Genomic DNA, 17,484 nt, shown 5'->3' on the forward strand with positions numbered 1-17,484 from the left:
TTTTGCTTGTCTGTAAAGCTTTTGATTTCTCCATCAAATCTGAATGAGATCCTTTCCAGGTGGAGTAATCTTGGTTATAGGTTCTTCCCTTTCATTACTTTAAGTATATCATGCCACTGCCTTCTGGCTTGTAGAGTTTCTGCTGAGAAATCAGCTGTTAACCTTATGGGAGTGCCCTTGTATGTATTTTTTTTTCTTTGTTTTCTTTTTTTGCATTACGCGGGCCTCTCACTGTTGTGGCCTTTCCCGTTGCAGAGCACAGGCTCCGGATGTGCTGCAGGCTCAGCAGCCATGGCTCATGGGCCCAGCCGCTCCGCGGTATGTGGGATCTTCCCGGGCCGGGGCACGAACCCGTGTCCCCTGCATCAGCAGGCGGACTCTCAACCACTGCGCCACCAGTGAAGCCCCACTTGTATGTTTTTTGTCTTTTTTCCTTTGCTGCTTTCAGTAATTTTTCTTTGTCTTTAACTTTTGCCTATTTGATTACTATGTGTCTCGGCATGTTTCTCCTTGGGTTTATCCTGTATGGGACTCTCTGCACTTCCTAGACTTGGGTGGTTATTTCCTTTCCCATGTTGGGGAAGTTTTTGACTAGAATATCTTCACATATTTTCTTGGGTCCTTTCTCTCTCTCTTCTCCTTCTGGGACCCCTATAATGGGAATGTTGTTGCATTTAATGTTGTCCCAAAGCTCTCTTAGGCTGTCTTCATTTCTTTTCATTCTTTTTTCTTTATTCTGTTGCACAGCAGTGAATTCCACCATTCTGTCTTCCAGGTCACTTATCCGTTCCTCTACCTCAGTTATTCTGCTTTTGATTCCTTCTAGTGTAGTTTTCATTTCAGTTATTGTATTGTTCATCTCTACTTGTTTGTTCTTTAATTCTGCTGGGTCTTTGTTAAACATTTCTTGCATCTTCTCGATCTTTGCCTCCATTCTTTTTCCTAGGTCCTGGATCATCTTCACTATCATTATTCTGAATTGTTTTTCTGGGGTTTTATCTTGTTCCTTCATCTGGTACATAGCCCTCTGCCTTTTCATCTTGTCTGTCTTTCGTGAATGTGGTTTTTTTTTCCACAGGCTGCAGGATTGTAGTTCTTCTTGCTTCTGCTGTCTGCCCTCTGGTGTTTGAGGCTATCTAAGAGGCCTCTGCAAGTTTCCTGATGGGAGGGACTGGTGGTGGGTAGTGCTGGCTGTTGCTCTCTGCTAATTTCTTTTTAAAGAAACTGACATCAGTGAATTGGCAATAATTGCTTTAAGCACCTGTGCTTACTTGGGACAATTGTGGTGGAATATATATCTTTAAAAGTGATATTTTAAACCACCTATAATCCTTCTACCCACTGTTAATAGTTTAGTATTTGGTATAATTCCTTCTAATCCTTTTTTTTTTTCTTTCACTTCTTATATACTTCTCCTTTTTTTAGACTAACTCTTTCTAAATTGCGAAATATCTGGAAGTTTAAAAAGCAAAAACTCTTCTTTGTGTTAACCATTCCATGAATAAATAAGAAAGAGGTAGGCGAGAATTAGCAGTGCTAAATAAAAGTGCGTAGATAGACCTGTTAGCAAGGTTGATTGTTGGAATGAGAATGTACATGTTTCTCTCATAAGTTACCTTAGGGATGCTACAATGTGATTGTGTTTCCAATAAAACTTCCCTCCTTTCTTCTTCTTTATTGGATCTATACACAAATTTAATCAGAAGTATAAATCACTGCTGTAAACTTATGGTATATTCTAAACATGACTCCCATGTCTACCTTTTAGATGAGAAAAATATGTATTAAAGTTAAATCACACTGTGAGAATGAATTTCTTTTTAGAGGAAAAAAGAGTGATTAAATGTAATCTTCCTGGTTAGGAGTAATGCGAGACAAAGGTGTTTGCTGGAGGATACCATTCCTATTTGCCAGTCGCCATTCTGTTTTGCCAGTTTTCAGAAGCAGAGGCAGCTTTGGCAAGCCATATTGCTTTACCTTCCAGGCATCTGGAGTTTGATGCTAAGAAAGAATATTATTGTCTTGCTCTTAGCCTCTCTTAAGACACCAGAGTAAGGTTGGATTTCACCTTAGCATATGCCATTTATTTATTCTCTTCCTTCCTTCCTTACATTTTATCATTAACTTTGACCCAAACAATGGACGTCAGGTTCAGTTACTATACTGGCTCCATGCCAGCTCTAATGAGCCAGGAGATCCTGGCCTTCCCATCAGTCTTCATCAGTTTCAGTCTTTCTTACTGACACCTCTTGTATTTCAATATCAAATTTATTGTGCTTTTCCTTGTCATCCAGTTTTCTAAATTCTTCCAAACTGGGATAGATAGTTGATCTGTCTGAGTCTTGTTACTGCCGTAGCCAGTGGCTTCCCCAGTCTTAGTAATGCTCTGTCAAAACTCTGGTTTCTTCCCCATCAGTTTCTGCTTTTTCCATTCCATGTGTTTATAGCAACTGAAATATTTTCACCCTATTTTTTTTTTCCTCTGTTGACTCTCCTTCCTTTCCTCTCTTTCTACTGAATCATTCTAATTTTCCTAACATCAGTAAAGCCCATTGAAAGAAGTTAGAACAGTAAATCAGACATAGTTTCTTGCATTATTTCTTATCCATACCTGCCTCCCCACCCCCCCCCCCAGTAACAAAGCAATATGGGAAGAACATTAGGTGTACTCTAATCACATCTCTTATGGTGGTCTGGGTCACAGGCATCTTCATTAGGAGAACATCCTGGTTACAGTAACGCCAGTCCAACACGACTTGCATTCACAGCAGATCAACTGCTGTATCAGTGGTGTTCCATTTAGTAGAGGAGTTGGGCAATTGCCTTTTTCAGGATACATACTGTGTACTGTTGTTGCCCTTAGTCACCCCAAAACGCTAGATGTTCCCCCATCTCTAATTTTCATCCAAGCCGTCACAGACTGACTAGTTGGGGGTCATATGTTAACCAATACATGTCTTTTTATGCAGCTGTGTCCAGAATTAGGGAAACAGTCTGAGTCCACAATCCTGAAAAACCATTTAAGTAGTGACTCTTCTGGGAGCTACCTATACTTATCAACAAAGTGCGTGAGCTCTTTAACTGTATGTCCTCCAGTTTCTGTTGTTTCATGACTTTGCCCTCTGCCAACCTGTATCACCTTCTTTGTGACCAGAGGATGGAAGGGTATAATCTGCTATATTAAACTGGAAGAATCTGAGGTCCCTTCCTTCCAAAGAACTTCCATTCCAGCTTGCTTCCAATCAGTTCAAGTCTCCCAGCTTCAGCTGTGGCACAGAGAGCAAGCAGAACACCTTAATCTCCAGCTCATGCTCTCCCCACTAACACAGCCCTGAACACCTGGTTTTACCTAAACTAAAGGTAACAGCCTGTGGCACACACATAGGGAAACTGTGTGTGTGTAGGGGCTGGGGGTTGTTTCTTTTCTGTTGTGTTGTTCTCCCTAATAGGTGCATATAAAAGTTATAAAGTCAATCTACCCATATCATCTTTCTTTTTGAAAGTACAGGCAGTCATAAAACAAAACACTACCATTTAGTTTTGTAATCTTAAATTTCAAACAATGCATGGATGAATTATGTTATATTGTAGAATGTGTTTTCAATAATGTGTAGCATACAATGGAATAAATGCATATCCATATGTGCCCTGAATTTTCTAAAGTGCAGGCTAATAAACAGGGTAACCTGCATCACTTTGGCCTGGTAGAGTTCACAAGCAGGTATTTCTCCTCTCGGTTTTGGTTTCTGCATCGTGTTCTCCGGAAGTCAGCTTACTGCTTTTGCAACTGGAGCCTAGAAGGTAACATTCTTTGACTCCAAAGTATCTAACAGTGCTTTTCTCTCAAGATAACCAAGGTTGAGGTCTCTAAATTTCACTTGTCATTCTGGCTTCCAGCCATATTATATAAGGCTTTAATTCATAATTAGTAAGAAGCTACAATTCCATAGAAAAGAGAACATTTTATATTAAATGACCATTATCCAACTTCATGATTTCACAAAATGATTAAGACACTAGAAAATAATTAAGATATCTTAAGTTTCCCAATACTGAAAAGTATAGGCATGGGGAGCGGGGTGGTAATTTTCTTTTTAACCTGTGTGTAGCTCTTGCTACAATGACAGAAAGAAAATAAATTCTTCTTAAAGAATTTCATTTTTATAGTTGCATAAATTATCAGATTTGCCCAAATTTTCTTTCCATATCAGAATCTCTGAGATCAGGTACGTTGCTTGCATAGTGATAGTCTTTAACCAAAACTCCCAAAGAGTAAGAACAAAAAGCCAAAAGTAGGCATCTCATAAACCTTGAGTGGTGGGTATTGTTGAAGAAGAGGATTGGATAACTAACTGTCAGAAGGCTCTTTCTGGTAATGATAATATTTTTGTGTGAAGATTTAACTCAGGACTGACAGCCAGGAGAGAAAATCGTACAGGTCCACAGTCCTTCATCCAAAATTCCTAGAGCCAAACGTATTTCAGAATTAACAAAATTTTAAGCTAACATGGTTTACATACCATATGGGATACACTATGATGTATGATTATTCACATTAAATATAATAAACAATAAGTATAAATAGCCTCTTATCAGTTCAGGTCAGATTTTACAACCAAATAGATTTGGGTTAGGTCAGATATTGCTACCAAAAAGGTTATGAAAAAAACTTTCACTTTTCATTACTCTTAAGATTTCACGGGACTTCCCTATGGTTAAGACACTGTGCTCCCAATGCAGGGGGCCTGTGTTCAATGCCTGCTCAGGGAACTAGATCCTAGATCCCACGTGCTGTAGCTAAGAGCCTGCATGCCACAACTAAAGATCCAGCATGCTGCAACTAAAGATCCTGAATGCTGCAACTAAAGATCCCGCATGCCACAGTGAAGATCCCACATGCCACAACTAAGACCCAGTGCAGCCAAATAAATTAAAAAAAAAAAAAGATTTCACAATTACAGATAAGGATTCTGGACCCACATCACCATTTTATTTTATTTATTCCTACTTCAGGAATCGCCATAAAAGGCATTGTCTCTGCTTTTCTCTAAATTATATCTTCATATTGTTCTCCTAGATAAAGGCTATACAGATTTCAGGAGGAACCCATTAAGGAATTTCAAATCCAGTTGGGTTAAATATTCACCTTCAGAGACAGAGAACTGAACTAAATTGCTTTTATAATTATTGTCGTATTCAAGAAATAAAAACTCATAGGGATATTTAGTGAAAGTAGGCTTTCTCATACCCCAGTTTCCCAGCCAGCCAAAGCGCCCTCCTTGGATGTAACCTCTTTCAGTTTCCTGTGTGTCTTTTCAGGGATAGTTATACATATACAATATTGACTATGTATATGAATCTGTGCACTGTAAAACTACCCCATTTTTTTAAATCCGTACGATGTCCCATTGTATGAATGCACCACAGTGCATTTAGCCAGCCCACTAGTGAATGAATATTTGAGTTATTTTCAGTCTTTCATGATTGCAGACTATAATGCTGCAGTGAATATTCCTATACGTGCCATTTATAAATGTGTGAGGATATCTGTAAGATAAATTCCTAGAAATGTAATTGTGGGTCAAAGATAAATTCATTATAAATTTTGATAGATATTGCTAAATTGCTTTAATAGAGGTTGTACAACTTATGTTCCCACTTGCAGTATTTGAAAGTGCCTGTTTTATTATACTTTAAAGAGTATAATCAAAAAGTTTAGTTCTTTGCCAATCTGAGAGATGAAAATGGTATCTTTTAGTTATAATTTACATTTTTCTTGTTATGAGTGAAGTTTTATATTTGAGTCATTTGTATTTTCTACAAACTATTGTTCTATTTTTTATCTATTTTTCCACTAATATGTTAGTCATTTTCTTTATATGTGAAAAAAAGTAGTTCTTTTTGTAACATGTTACAAACATTTTTCCCAGCTTCTCTTTCATCTTTTAACTTGGGTTCTATGGCATTTTTTCCCATGCAGAAAACTCTCCCATACAAATTACTTTTCAGGGCCCTTTCAGCTGATTCTACCTTTGATTTGTCTTCAGTCATTTCACTCTGCATTCATTCATGTAATAGTTTGTTATGATAGCTTTAATGGCACATTTATCCAGAGTTCTTTTCTGATCTTTCTAGCTAGTCTCCCTTTCTCTGCCTATATCCTGCTTCCTAACAATACTTCAAAAAAAATAGTAATAGCTTTCATTAACTGAGCACTTATTATATGCCAGGCATAGAGCTAAACGCTTTACATACATTATCATAACTCCAAAGATAAACATTGTCCTTATCCCCAATTTAAAGGTGAGGCAACTGAAGCTTGGAAAAACTAAGCAACTTGCCCCAAATCACTTAGTTAGAAATTGGTAGAACCAGGATTCAAATATAGCATCTTTACTTTGGAGCCTGAGCTCTTACCACTACCTTGAATGAAGTGTTTTAATAAAGTGTTTAATAAAGTGTTTTAATAAAGTGTTTAATAAAGTCTCCCTTGAACGAAGTGTTTTAATAAAGAATATAACTTTGGAGATATTACCAGAAATGCTATAGTAGAATTATGCTCAGCCCTATAAGGAGGACTAAGATATTATTCTCCTTGAATAGAAAAGTCTTGGGCATGAAGATTTCCAAATTCTTCCATATTTATTCACTTTGTTATTGCCTGTTTCCCACTGGTGTCTGAAAAGCCATGCCATTTAAAATAGATAAAATAGAATTGTCATCTATTAGAAGTATATATACTCATGAATTTAGCCCATTGAAATTTTCTACTTTGCTGAAAGTCTCTAGCTACAACTTTATTTAAGTGGTAATGACTTATCAGAATAACAGTTTCATCAACTGGATTCACTTTTAAAAGCCCTAACACAACAGATAATATTGACTTTGTAGATCTAGAGGTTGAGATCACGAAATTGGTATAGAAATAGGAGTTAAACTTTTCAGCCAACATAATTTCAGTTTAACTGATACTATAGAACTAACAGCATTAAGAATGCAGAAGAGAACCTGTAGGAACTCTTAATTTCTCCAGTGCCTGTACCAGAATGATGCCTGGGCTCCGCACACCTTGCTTATAGACTGTGGGGACTGGTTGGCATGAATGTGAGAAAAAAAGTACTTATCTCATGCGGATCACTGATGCCTGTCTGAATTCACTATCTCAGAAAGGAAGATAGATGCTAGCTAGATCTTTTTGAACCTGGCTAGATTATGGCATGGTAAAACAAACCTAATTTGAGCTATTTTAGCTGAGATTTCCTGAACCCTTCACTGTGTCTTGTCATCTTATTTCTGTTCATTAAAGCAAGTTATGTTGACATTATCTTGTATGAAGGTAGTAGAAAGGAAGTTTAAGAAAAGCATACTTTAAAGGAAATATTTTCAAGCAAACTGTCCTTAAATCAACACTAATGACCAAATACTGATTTTTTTTTCTTCAGATAACAGAATAAATACAAAATATAGCTAGAGTAAGATAATAAAAGCTATGGGGTTTCTTTAATAAAATTAGAGCAATGGCATCTCCATAAAATATAATACTGCTGTAGTTTACAAGAATTAGGTAGATCTATATGCATTGTTGTGGAATGATCTCCAAAACATTCTGTTAAGTGAAAAAGCAGATCATAGATCATAACACATAAGCATGGCTCAATTTAAGTTTCTAAATATCAATACATGTGTGTCAATGTATGTTTATTTGTGTATGCACGTATAAGCATGTAATTGTATAAAAAAATTTGGAAGGATATATACTAAACTATTTACACTGATTTCTGGGAAACAGAATGGGATTTGTATTTTGGTAGGAGATAACATGTTGAAGGGAATTTTATTTTTCTCTGTATAATTCTATATATTTGAATTTTTATAGTGAAAACATACTCATATTACTTGAGCAATTATAATTAAGAAAACAATTGTGACAAGGTAGTTTCATTTGTTATTTATTGCATACTTTACATTAAGAATACAATGGTTTTGTTTTGTTTTTTGCAGCACGCGGGCCTCTCACTATTGTGGCCTCTCCCGTTGCGGAGCACAGGCTCCGGACACACAGGCTCAGCGGCCATGGCTTATTGGCCCAGCCGCTCCGCGGCATGTGGGATCTTCCCAGACCGGGGCACAAACCCGTGTCCCCTGCATCGGCAGGCGGACTCTCAACCACTGCGCCACCAGGGAAGCCCAAGAATACAATGTTTCTTGCCCTCATTTCCAGTGTAATGAGGGAGACAGACATTAAACAAATAAACCCATACAAATAAATAATTACAAATTGTGATAAATACTAGGAAGAAAAAAACAGATTATTATGAGAAAAAAATAACTAGGGCAATCTAATTTAGATAGTGGAGTTAAGGAAGGCTTTTCTGAAGCAGTGATATTTCAGTTGATATCTAGTAGGATGAATTACAGTTTTACAGGAGAAAAATAGGTAGATAGTTGATATACAAGTGTTTATCTTGTTATTATTCTTAACTATACATAAAATACTATATGCACTCTTCTGTATTAAAAAGTTAAAAAGGGAGGGAAAGGAAAGAGAATGAGAGAGGGAAAACATTCCTAACAGATGAAAGAGCAAATATGCAGGTCTTAAAGCAGGAAATAACTTGTCCATTCCAGAAATAGAAAGAAGGCCATTGTAGCTGGATTGTAATGAGTGAAGCAGAAAGTCATATGTGAAATGAGAAAGGAGAAGCAGGCAGGAGACAGAACATTCGGGGTCTTGTTCCCAAGAAATGGAACCAATTAGGAGAGAGAGATATAGAGGGTGTTATTGTAAGGAATTCATGAGTTGTGAGGAAATTCAGTAAGAGTTGATGTTTGCAGTCTTAACACCGAAATCCGTAAGGCAGGTCAGCAGGCTGGAAATTCAGGTAGAATATCTATGTTGCAGTCTTAAGACAGTTCCTTCTCCTGCAGAGTATCTATGCTGCAGTCTGAAAACAGAATTCCTTCTCCATTAGGAAACCTCAATCCTTGCTCTTAAGGCCGCCCTTAAGAACACACACACATTATAGAAGATAATTTGCTTTAAAGTCAACTGGTAAATGTTAATTATATCTAAAAAATATTTTCTGCACTGCTGTTTGACCAAACAACTGAGTACCACATCCTAGCCAAGTTGACACATAACTTACCCATCACACTGCCCTTGTTAGCTGTTTTATACTTAAGTGCAAGGGGCTGTCCCTGAACGGGATTGACAGGATCCATTTTGACTTTGTAAAAGTTCACTCTGGTTGCTCTGTGGAAGAGAACAGGAGTAAAATGGGAAACCATTGAGGCTGTTGCAGTAATACAGATGAGAGATGATAGGAACTGGGACCCAAAGGTTGAAATGGAATAAGAACAATCAAGCCATAATATATTTAGGAAGCAGAACCAACAGGACCTTACAGGGGAGAGGGCAGTAAAGAGAGGGAGGTGTCGAGGATGATTCTTAGGTTTTGGCTTTAGTAATGGAGCAGATGAAAGAGCTTTTGTTGAAATGAGAAAACTGGGAGAGGAGGAAGCAAATTTAGCCATGAGGAGAAGGTAGGTATGAGGCAAAGATGAAGACTTTGGTTTAGGGAAAGTTAAGTTCAAGATGCTTTGAGATGTCCAGTGGAGAAATCATGTAAATGATTGGATTTTGGATCTTGGACTAAAGATAATAAATTCAAGAATTGGCACGGAGATGTTATATAATACTGAGGTTGGCTCAAAAGAAGAGTAAAAGGAGAAAAGCAGAAAAGAGACCTCTGACCTAAGCCCTGAGGAATGTCAGTATTTTTAAGTTGGATGGAAGAAAAAGAGCTAGCAAATTATTTTGAGAAGTGGCCCAAAAGGCCAGAAGAAATTCAGGAGTTTGTAATGTCATGGAAACCAAGAACAGAGAGAAAAGTATTTCAAGGAGGAGGATATGGTCAATTCTGTAGAATGAGTCTAAGAAGTCAAAATATTATAATTGAAATGTCCACTGGACTTGACAAAATGGAGATTTTTCGGTGACCTTGGGAAGAATGGTTTCAAGAAAATGGTCAGGAGAAAGCCAAGTTGAAGTGATTGCTGACCAAATGAGAGGTGAGGAAGAAGTGACAGTGCGTGCTACTGTTTCAAAAAGCTTGTTATAGAAAGAAGCAGAAGGGAATATGAGTTAAGGGAAGATTTCTTTTTAATTTTGTACTATGGAAGTTTTCAAATGCACACAAAAATAGAATATAATGGACCCATATGCTTTACTGAGTTTCAGCAACCTTCAGTGTTCACTATTCCCTCTTAATCCGAGGCATCATATCATTTTACCAATAAATACTTCAATATGTATTTCTAACAGATAATTATTTTTTAAAACATAACCACAATACCACTAACGCCCCCAACAAAATAAAAGTTCTTTAATATCATCTAGTACTCTGTCCATATTCAGTTTTTCCTCATTTGTTTCAAACATACATATCTATCATTGATTTTTTTAATCACTATTCAATTAAAGTCTACATACTGCTTTTGGCTGATGGATCTCTTAAATCCCTTTTAATCTATAACAGGTGTCCCTTCTTTTGTAATGACATTTATTTGTTGAAGTAGCTGAGTCATTTGTTTTGTAGAATTTCACATATTCTGGGACTTAGATAATGACATCCTTATATCATTTAGCCTCTTCCTCTGTACTTTGCATTTCATGCAAATTGACAAAGTAGATCGAGAGGTTTGATTAGTTTAAAGTCTAATTGTTCTATAGTAAGAATACTTCATAGGTGATGCTGTGTACTTCCTGTTGTAGTATATTAGGAAGAAAATAATTACTGGTTGTCCTATTTTCATGATGTTAAGATGTATCAGTGTGCTTAGATGATGTCATCCTGATCCATCTATTATAAAGGTCACTATTGACCTTTCACTTAGGAATTTAGCAGCCACTGATGACTGCTAACTAGATTAGGGGCTGCAAAATGACGATTTTTCTATTGTTACTCCCTCTTCATTTATAAGCTACGATTTTTCTAAAACAAGAAGGACTTTAAGGATGTTTTTTAATTTTGGAAGGTACCAGGTAATGCTGATGGCGATGATTTAGTAGAGAGAGAAAAACTGGTACTGAGGAAGAGAGAAGAGATGATCAAATGATGATGGTCCCCAAGAAGGTGACAGGGGATGGGATTCAGAGCAGTTAAGGAAGGGTCAGCTTTTGTTAGGAGATGGTCCACTTCTTCCATTGTAAGGGAGGGAAGAAACAAGACAGATGCAGATGCAAGGAAGTTGGTAATTGGGTGATCAGAAGAGTAATTTAGTTTCCTTAGTTCCCTGTGGTTATATTTTTTCAATGAAGTACACAGCAAAGTCATTGACTAGGAGGTGGAGAAATTGGGGGAAAGAAGTAGGGGAGCAAAAGTTTTAATTTTGCTTTTATGTTTAGTGACAACTTTAAAAAAAAAACTGAAAATTTCTGTAATGCCAGTGGCTTTATTGGAGCCCTCAAACTAAAATTACTTTTTCTTAGAAATCTTATCTTTCAAAGGGATTCCTGAAAGCTGTCTAATCTCTTTGATGGAAGAAGAAATCAAGAATTTGTTCCAATATACTATTCTGTCTGTGTTTTCTCTCTTCCTTCCTGAGACCTTAACCTGATTCTTCTTGTTAGTTAATTCTTGATGTTGATTTGGATCACATTGATATACATTTTTGAAAACGTGATTGTTTGCCTCTGAGACCTGTTTCACCCTGTGAATATCTTACTTATCCTTTTGGTCCCTGAGAAACTGGAAGTGTGGACTGCCGTTACATGAATTCATGCAGCTTTTTTCTTGTAACTTTAATCTGGGTATTTTGGGAAATAAATGCATTATGTTCTGGCACCTCTAGAATGCAAATGCTAAGTATATCTCCAAAAGTGTTACTTTTGGAAATAGTAAAATTATAGTAAATAGTAAAATAGTAATTATTTTAAGCAAAATAATTAACATTTGCAGGCAAGGTTAAATACCTCCAGTGGCAAAACCTAAATACCGTAAGGAAGCAGGATACCCTCTTAAAGCATATTATTTTTTTTAATTGAAATATAGTTGATGTATAATATCATGTTAGTTTCAGGTGTAGGACATAGTGATTTGGCATTATGAGATGATCACCACGTTGAGCCTAATAACCATTTGTCCCCATACAAAGTTATTGCAATATTATTGACCATATCCCTTATGCTGTATGTTACATCCCCATGGCTTATTTTTTAACTGAAGGTTTGTACGTCTTAATCCCCTTTACCTATTTCATCCATCCTCCCACCTTCCTCCCATCAGTCACCCACCCATTTGTGCTCTGTATCTCTGAGCCTGTTTTCATTTTGTTTTCTTTGTTTTGGTTTTGGTTTCCAAATATAAGTGAGATCATACAGTATTTGTCTTTCTCTGTCTGACTTATTTCACTTAGCATGATACCCTCTAGAATCATCCATGTTGTCGCTAGAGGCAAATTTATTATTCTTTTTAATGGCTAAGTAACATCCCGTTGTATATGTATACCACATCTTCTTTGTGCATTTATCTATCAGTGGACACTGAGGTCACTTCCACATCCTGGCTATTGTAAATAATGCTCCAGTGAACACTAAGGTGCATATGTCTTTTCAAATTAGTATTTTTGTTTTCTTTGGGTAAATACCCAGGAGGGGAATTGTTGGATCATATGATTTGAGGGTCCTTCATACTGTTTTCCGTAGTGGCCACACCAGTTTACAATCCCATCAACAGCATTCTACACATCCTTGCCAACAGTTATTATTTGTTGTCTTTTTGGTAATAGTCGTTCTGACAGGTGTGAGGTGGTATCTCATCGAGGTTTTGATTTGCGTTTCTCTGATGATTAGTGATGTTGAGCATATTTTCACGTGTCTGTTGGCCATCCGCTTGTCTTCTTTGGAAAAATGTCTATTCATATCCTCTGCCCATTTTTAATTGGGTTGTTTTTTTTAATGTTGAGTTATATGAGTTCTTTGTATATTTTGGATATTAAATCCTTATTGCGTATATTGTGTGCAGATATCTTCTCCCATTAAGGAGGCTGCCTTTTCCTTTATTTTTTTTTATTGGAGTATAATTGCTTTACAATGTTGTGTTAGTTTCTGATGTACAATGAAGTGAATCAGCTATATGTATACCTATATCCCCTCCCTCTTGGACCTCCCTCCCACCCACCCCCATCCCACCCATCTAGGTCATCACAGCACCGAGCTGAGCTTCCGGTGCTGTATAGCATGTTCCCGCTAGCTGTCTCTTTTACACGTGGTAGTGTATATATGTCAATCCTAATCTCCCAATTCGTCCCACCCTCTCCTTCCCCCCTGTGTCCACATGTCCATTCTCTGTGCCTGTGTCTCTATTCCTGCCCTGCAAACCAGTTCATCTGTACCATTTTTCTAGATTCCACATATATGCGTTAATATATGATATTTGTTTTTCTCTTTCTGGCTTACTTCACTGTGTATGACAGACTCTAGGTCCATCCACATCTCTACAAATGACCCAATTTTGTTCCTTTTTATGGCTGAGTAAAAGTCCATTGTATATATGTACCACATTGTCTTTATCCATTCATCTGTTGTTGGACATGTAGGTTGTTTCCATGTCCTGGCTATTGTAAATAGTGCTGCAGTGAACATTGGTGTACGTGTGTCCTTTTGAATTATGGTTTTCTCTGGGTATATGCCAGTAGTGGGATTGCTGGATCATATGGTAGTTCTATTTTTAGTTTTTTAAGGAACCTCCATACTGTTCTCCATAGTGGCTGTACCAATTTACATTCCCACTAACAGTGCAAGAGTGTTCCCTTTTCTCCACACCCTCTCCAGCATTTATTGTTTGTAGATTTTTTGATGATGGCCATTCTGACCGGCATGAGGTGATATCTCATTGTAGTTTTGATTTGCATTTCTCTAATGATTAGTGATGTTGAGCATTCTTTCATGTGTTTGTTGGCAGTCTATATATCTTATTTGGAGAAATGTCTCTTTAGATCTTCTGCCCATTTTTGGATTGTGTTGTTCGTTTTTTTTAATATTGAGCTGCATGAGCTGCTTGTATATTTTGGAGATTAATCCTTTGTCCATTGCTTCATTTGCAAATATTTTCTCCCATTCTGAGGGTTGTCTTTTTGTCTAGTTTATGGTTTCCTTTGCTGTGCAAAAGCTTTTAAGTTTAATTAGGTCCCATTTGTTTATTTTTGGTTTTATTTTCATTACTCTAGGAGGTGGGTCAAAAAAGATCTTGCTGTGTTTTATGTCAAAGAGTGTTTTTCCTATGTTTTCCTGTAAGAGTTTTATAGTGTCTGGTCTTACATTTAGGTCTGTAATCCATTTTGAGTTTATTTTTGTTTATGGTGTTAGGGAGTATTCTAATTCCAGTCTTTTACATGTAGCTGTCCGGTTTTCCCAGCACCACTTATTGGAGAGGCTGTCTTTTCTCCACTGTATGTTCTTGCCTCCTTTGTCATAAATTAGGTGAGTTACATGAGCTCTTTGTGTATTTTGGATATTAAATCCTTATTGGATATATTGTTTGCAATATCTTCTCCCACTAAGGAGGCTGCCTTTTCCTTTTGTTGTTGGTTTCCTTCGTTGCACAAAAGCTTATTTTGATGTAGTGCCATTTGTTTATATTTGCTTTTTTTAATCTTGCAATTGATTTTATTTTTTAAATTAATATACAAACAATTTTAATTCATTGATTTATATTAATCAATCAAAAAATCAAAAAAATGTTTAACTGTTTTTATTTCCCTTGCCTGAGGAGACATATAAAAAAAAATTTCTAAGCATGATGTCAAAAAGTGTACTGCTTACGTTTTCTTCTAGGAGTTTTATGGTTTCAGGTGTTAACATTAAGGCTTTAATCCATTTTGAGTTTACTTTTGTCTATGATGTGACTTAGAGCATATTCTTAAAGCTTGCTCTTAAAATTCAAGTCTAGGTCCTATCAAGGTGCTTCCTTTTCCAGCCAAGATAGAGTAACAGGGATTGGATTTATTCCCCCACCTGAACAAGAAAACAAACAGACAAAATACATGAAACAACTGTTTTCAAATATTGTACGTCAAGGACAGTTATCCATGAAAGAGGAGAAATAAATGAGGTTAGCTCTACAATCACATTTCTAGACCACAAATCAGGAACCTCCATGGAGCCCAGCAAGTTCACTGACTTGAGGAGGCAGAGCTGGGAGTCTGAGGATACCAGGATGGCTAGTGTTTGCAGGGCAGAGGAGTGAACAGGAGAGAGCTACAAAAAGAGAGAGCTCTAGATATCTGTAGTGTCTAAAATTGCTTAAAGAGCTAACATTAGGAGGAGCATCAATAGTCAATTTAAAAACAAGGCAGATGATTTCAGGTGGTTTTCCTTGACTCTTAATGAGTTGACTCATATTACAGATTGGGTTCTGTTGGAGTCAGTGCCAAGTGCCAAGTTTGTACCAGTGACTGAAGAATTACCTTCTGTGAATAGTCTATGTGGAAAAATTACAGGCAAGAATATTTTCAAGGAAGTTGAGAAAATATATTTTCAGTTACAACCTTAAGTGGAATCCTCTAGTATTACAGCTGATGGTGGCAAAATTATGTATGAAGCAGACAAAGGTTTAATTAACCCAATTTATAAAGCTTGTGAAAACTGTAAGGTACTTAAAGCTTATTGTTATTCATCACTTTATTCATCAGCAGCTACTTTGAGGAACATATTTCAATGTATTACAGGTTATTGAATCAGTAGTGTCAATGGCAAACTTCATTTGTCCTCATGGTCTTAACCATCATCAGTTCCATGAGTTTTTTTTGTTTCTGTTTTTGTTTTTGTTTTTTTTGCGGTACGCAGGCGTCTCACTGTTGTGGCCTCTCCCGTTGCGGAGCACAGGCTCCGGACACGCAGGCTCAGTGGCCATGGCTCACAGGCCCGGCCGCTCCGCGGCACGTGGGATCTTCTCAGACCGGGGCACGAACCCGTGTCCCCTGCATCGGCAGGCGGACTCTCAACCACTGCACCACCAGGGAAGCCCAGTTTTGTGATTTTTTTTGAGGACTGAAATTGAAATTTTTCTGAACGAGAAAAATCCCCTTTGACTTCTATTATTGAGATTCACTTTGAAAATTAGCTTTTGCTGCAGGTTTGACAATGTTTCTTAATGAATTCAACCTAAACTTAAAAGGCAAAACAGATGCTTATGTACAAATTTGTACTGTGATAGTCATTTCAGTGAACTAACCTTGTGTGAATCACAAGTAATATCAAGTTGTTGTTTTGTTGTTGTTTTTACACAGTTTTTTTTAACATCTTTATTAAAGTATAATTGCTTTACAATGTTGTGTTAGTTTCTGCTGTATAACAAAGTGAATCAGCTGTACGTATACATATATCCCCATATCCCCTCCCTCTTGCATCTCTCTCCCACCCTCCCTATCCCATCCCTCTAGGTGGTCACAAAGCACCGAGCTGATCTCCCTGTGCCATGTGGCTGCTTCCCACTAGCTATCTATTTTACATTTGGTAGTGTATATATGTCTATGTCACTCTCTCACTTCGTCCCAGGTTACCCTCCCAGTGTCCTCAAGTCGATTCTCTACGTCTGCATCTTTATTCCTGTCCTGCACCTAGGTTCTTCAGAACCTTTTTTTTGTTTTTTTTTAGATTCCATATATATGTGTTAGCATATGGTATTTGTTTTTCTCTTTCTGACTTACTTCACTCTGTATGACAGACTCTAGGTCCATCCACCTCACTACAAATAACTCAATTTCATTTTTTTATGGCTGAGTAATATTCCATTGTATATATGTGCCACATCTTCTTTATCCATTCATCTGTCGATGGACACTTAGGTTGCTTCCATGTCCTGGCTATTGTAAATAGAGCTGCAATGAACATTATGGTACATGACTCTTTTTGAATTATGGCTTCTCATGCTGTCAAAACCTAAAAGAAGTGAGATGTTCATTCTCATAAAAATCTGTCATGGGTATGATTTCTGAGCTCAACCTACACTTCTAGGAACGTTTTTGTGACTTGGATGCAAATGCAGAAAAAGGATATTTCTACATTGCAAAATTCGTTTAACTGTGCCATTCTGCCTAACCATCAATTGGAGTGATTAGTCTTCAATGTAATGACATGCTAAAAGGCAAATATTAAGAGAAGAATCTAATAGAATTCTATATATATTAAATTGAAATCATATGCTTGTGGATTAATATCACTATTTGACAATACCAGTCTGCATTTTCACATATGAAATATATTTAAAATATATTTCATATATCTTAAATATATATTATATATTAAATATAACATATAAATATAATTTATATATTACATTAAATATTAGTATTTAAATTGTATAATATATTAATATATTGCTGATAATTATTGTATAATTAATAATATAATAAATTGTAATTATATATTTATTAATATATATTGTGTTATATTATATATTATTAATAATAATTATATATTAT

At 36.6% G+C, this 17,484-nt stretch overlaps 1 protein-coding gene across 11 annotated transcripts in view; it reads left to right on the forward strand.

Moving 5' to 3' along the window:
• KIAA1328 (KIAA1328 ortholog) overlaps positions 1 to 17,484 on the forward strand; it is a 370,157-nt gene that overhangs the window by 330,155 nt on the left and 22,518 nt on the right. For 3 of the 11 annotated variants that reach the window (XM_089895087.1, XM_089895092.1, XM_089895094.1), the window contains one exon: positions 8,002 to 17,346. The exons of 5 other annotated variants lie outside the window; for them this stretch is intronic. In XM_089895087.1, coding sequence (XP_089751213.1) covers positions 8,002 to 8,267 — 266 coding nt within the window. In that variant the 3' untranslated portion in view covers positions 8,268 to 17,346. Of the gene's footprint in view, positions 1 to 8,001; positions 17,347 to 17,484 lie in introns of those variants that run through there. 3 more of the 11 variants (XM_089895085.1, XM_089895090.1, XM_089895093.1) reach the window with 1 other exon arrangement.

Source organism: Delphinapterus leucas, chromosome 14 (assembly GCF_059928025.1).
Source record: "Delphinapterus leucas isolate spDelLeu-1000000601 "Yukka" chromosome 14, BTC_Dleu_Yukka2, whole genome shotgun sequence".
Taxonomy (NCBI): Eukaryota; Metazoa; Chordata; class Mammalia; order Artiodactyla; family Monodontidae; genus Delphinapterus; species Delphinapterus leucas.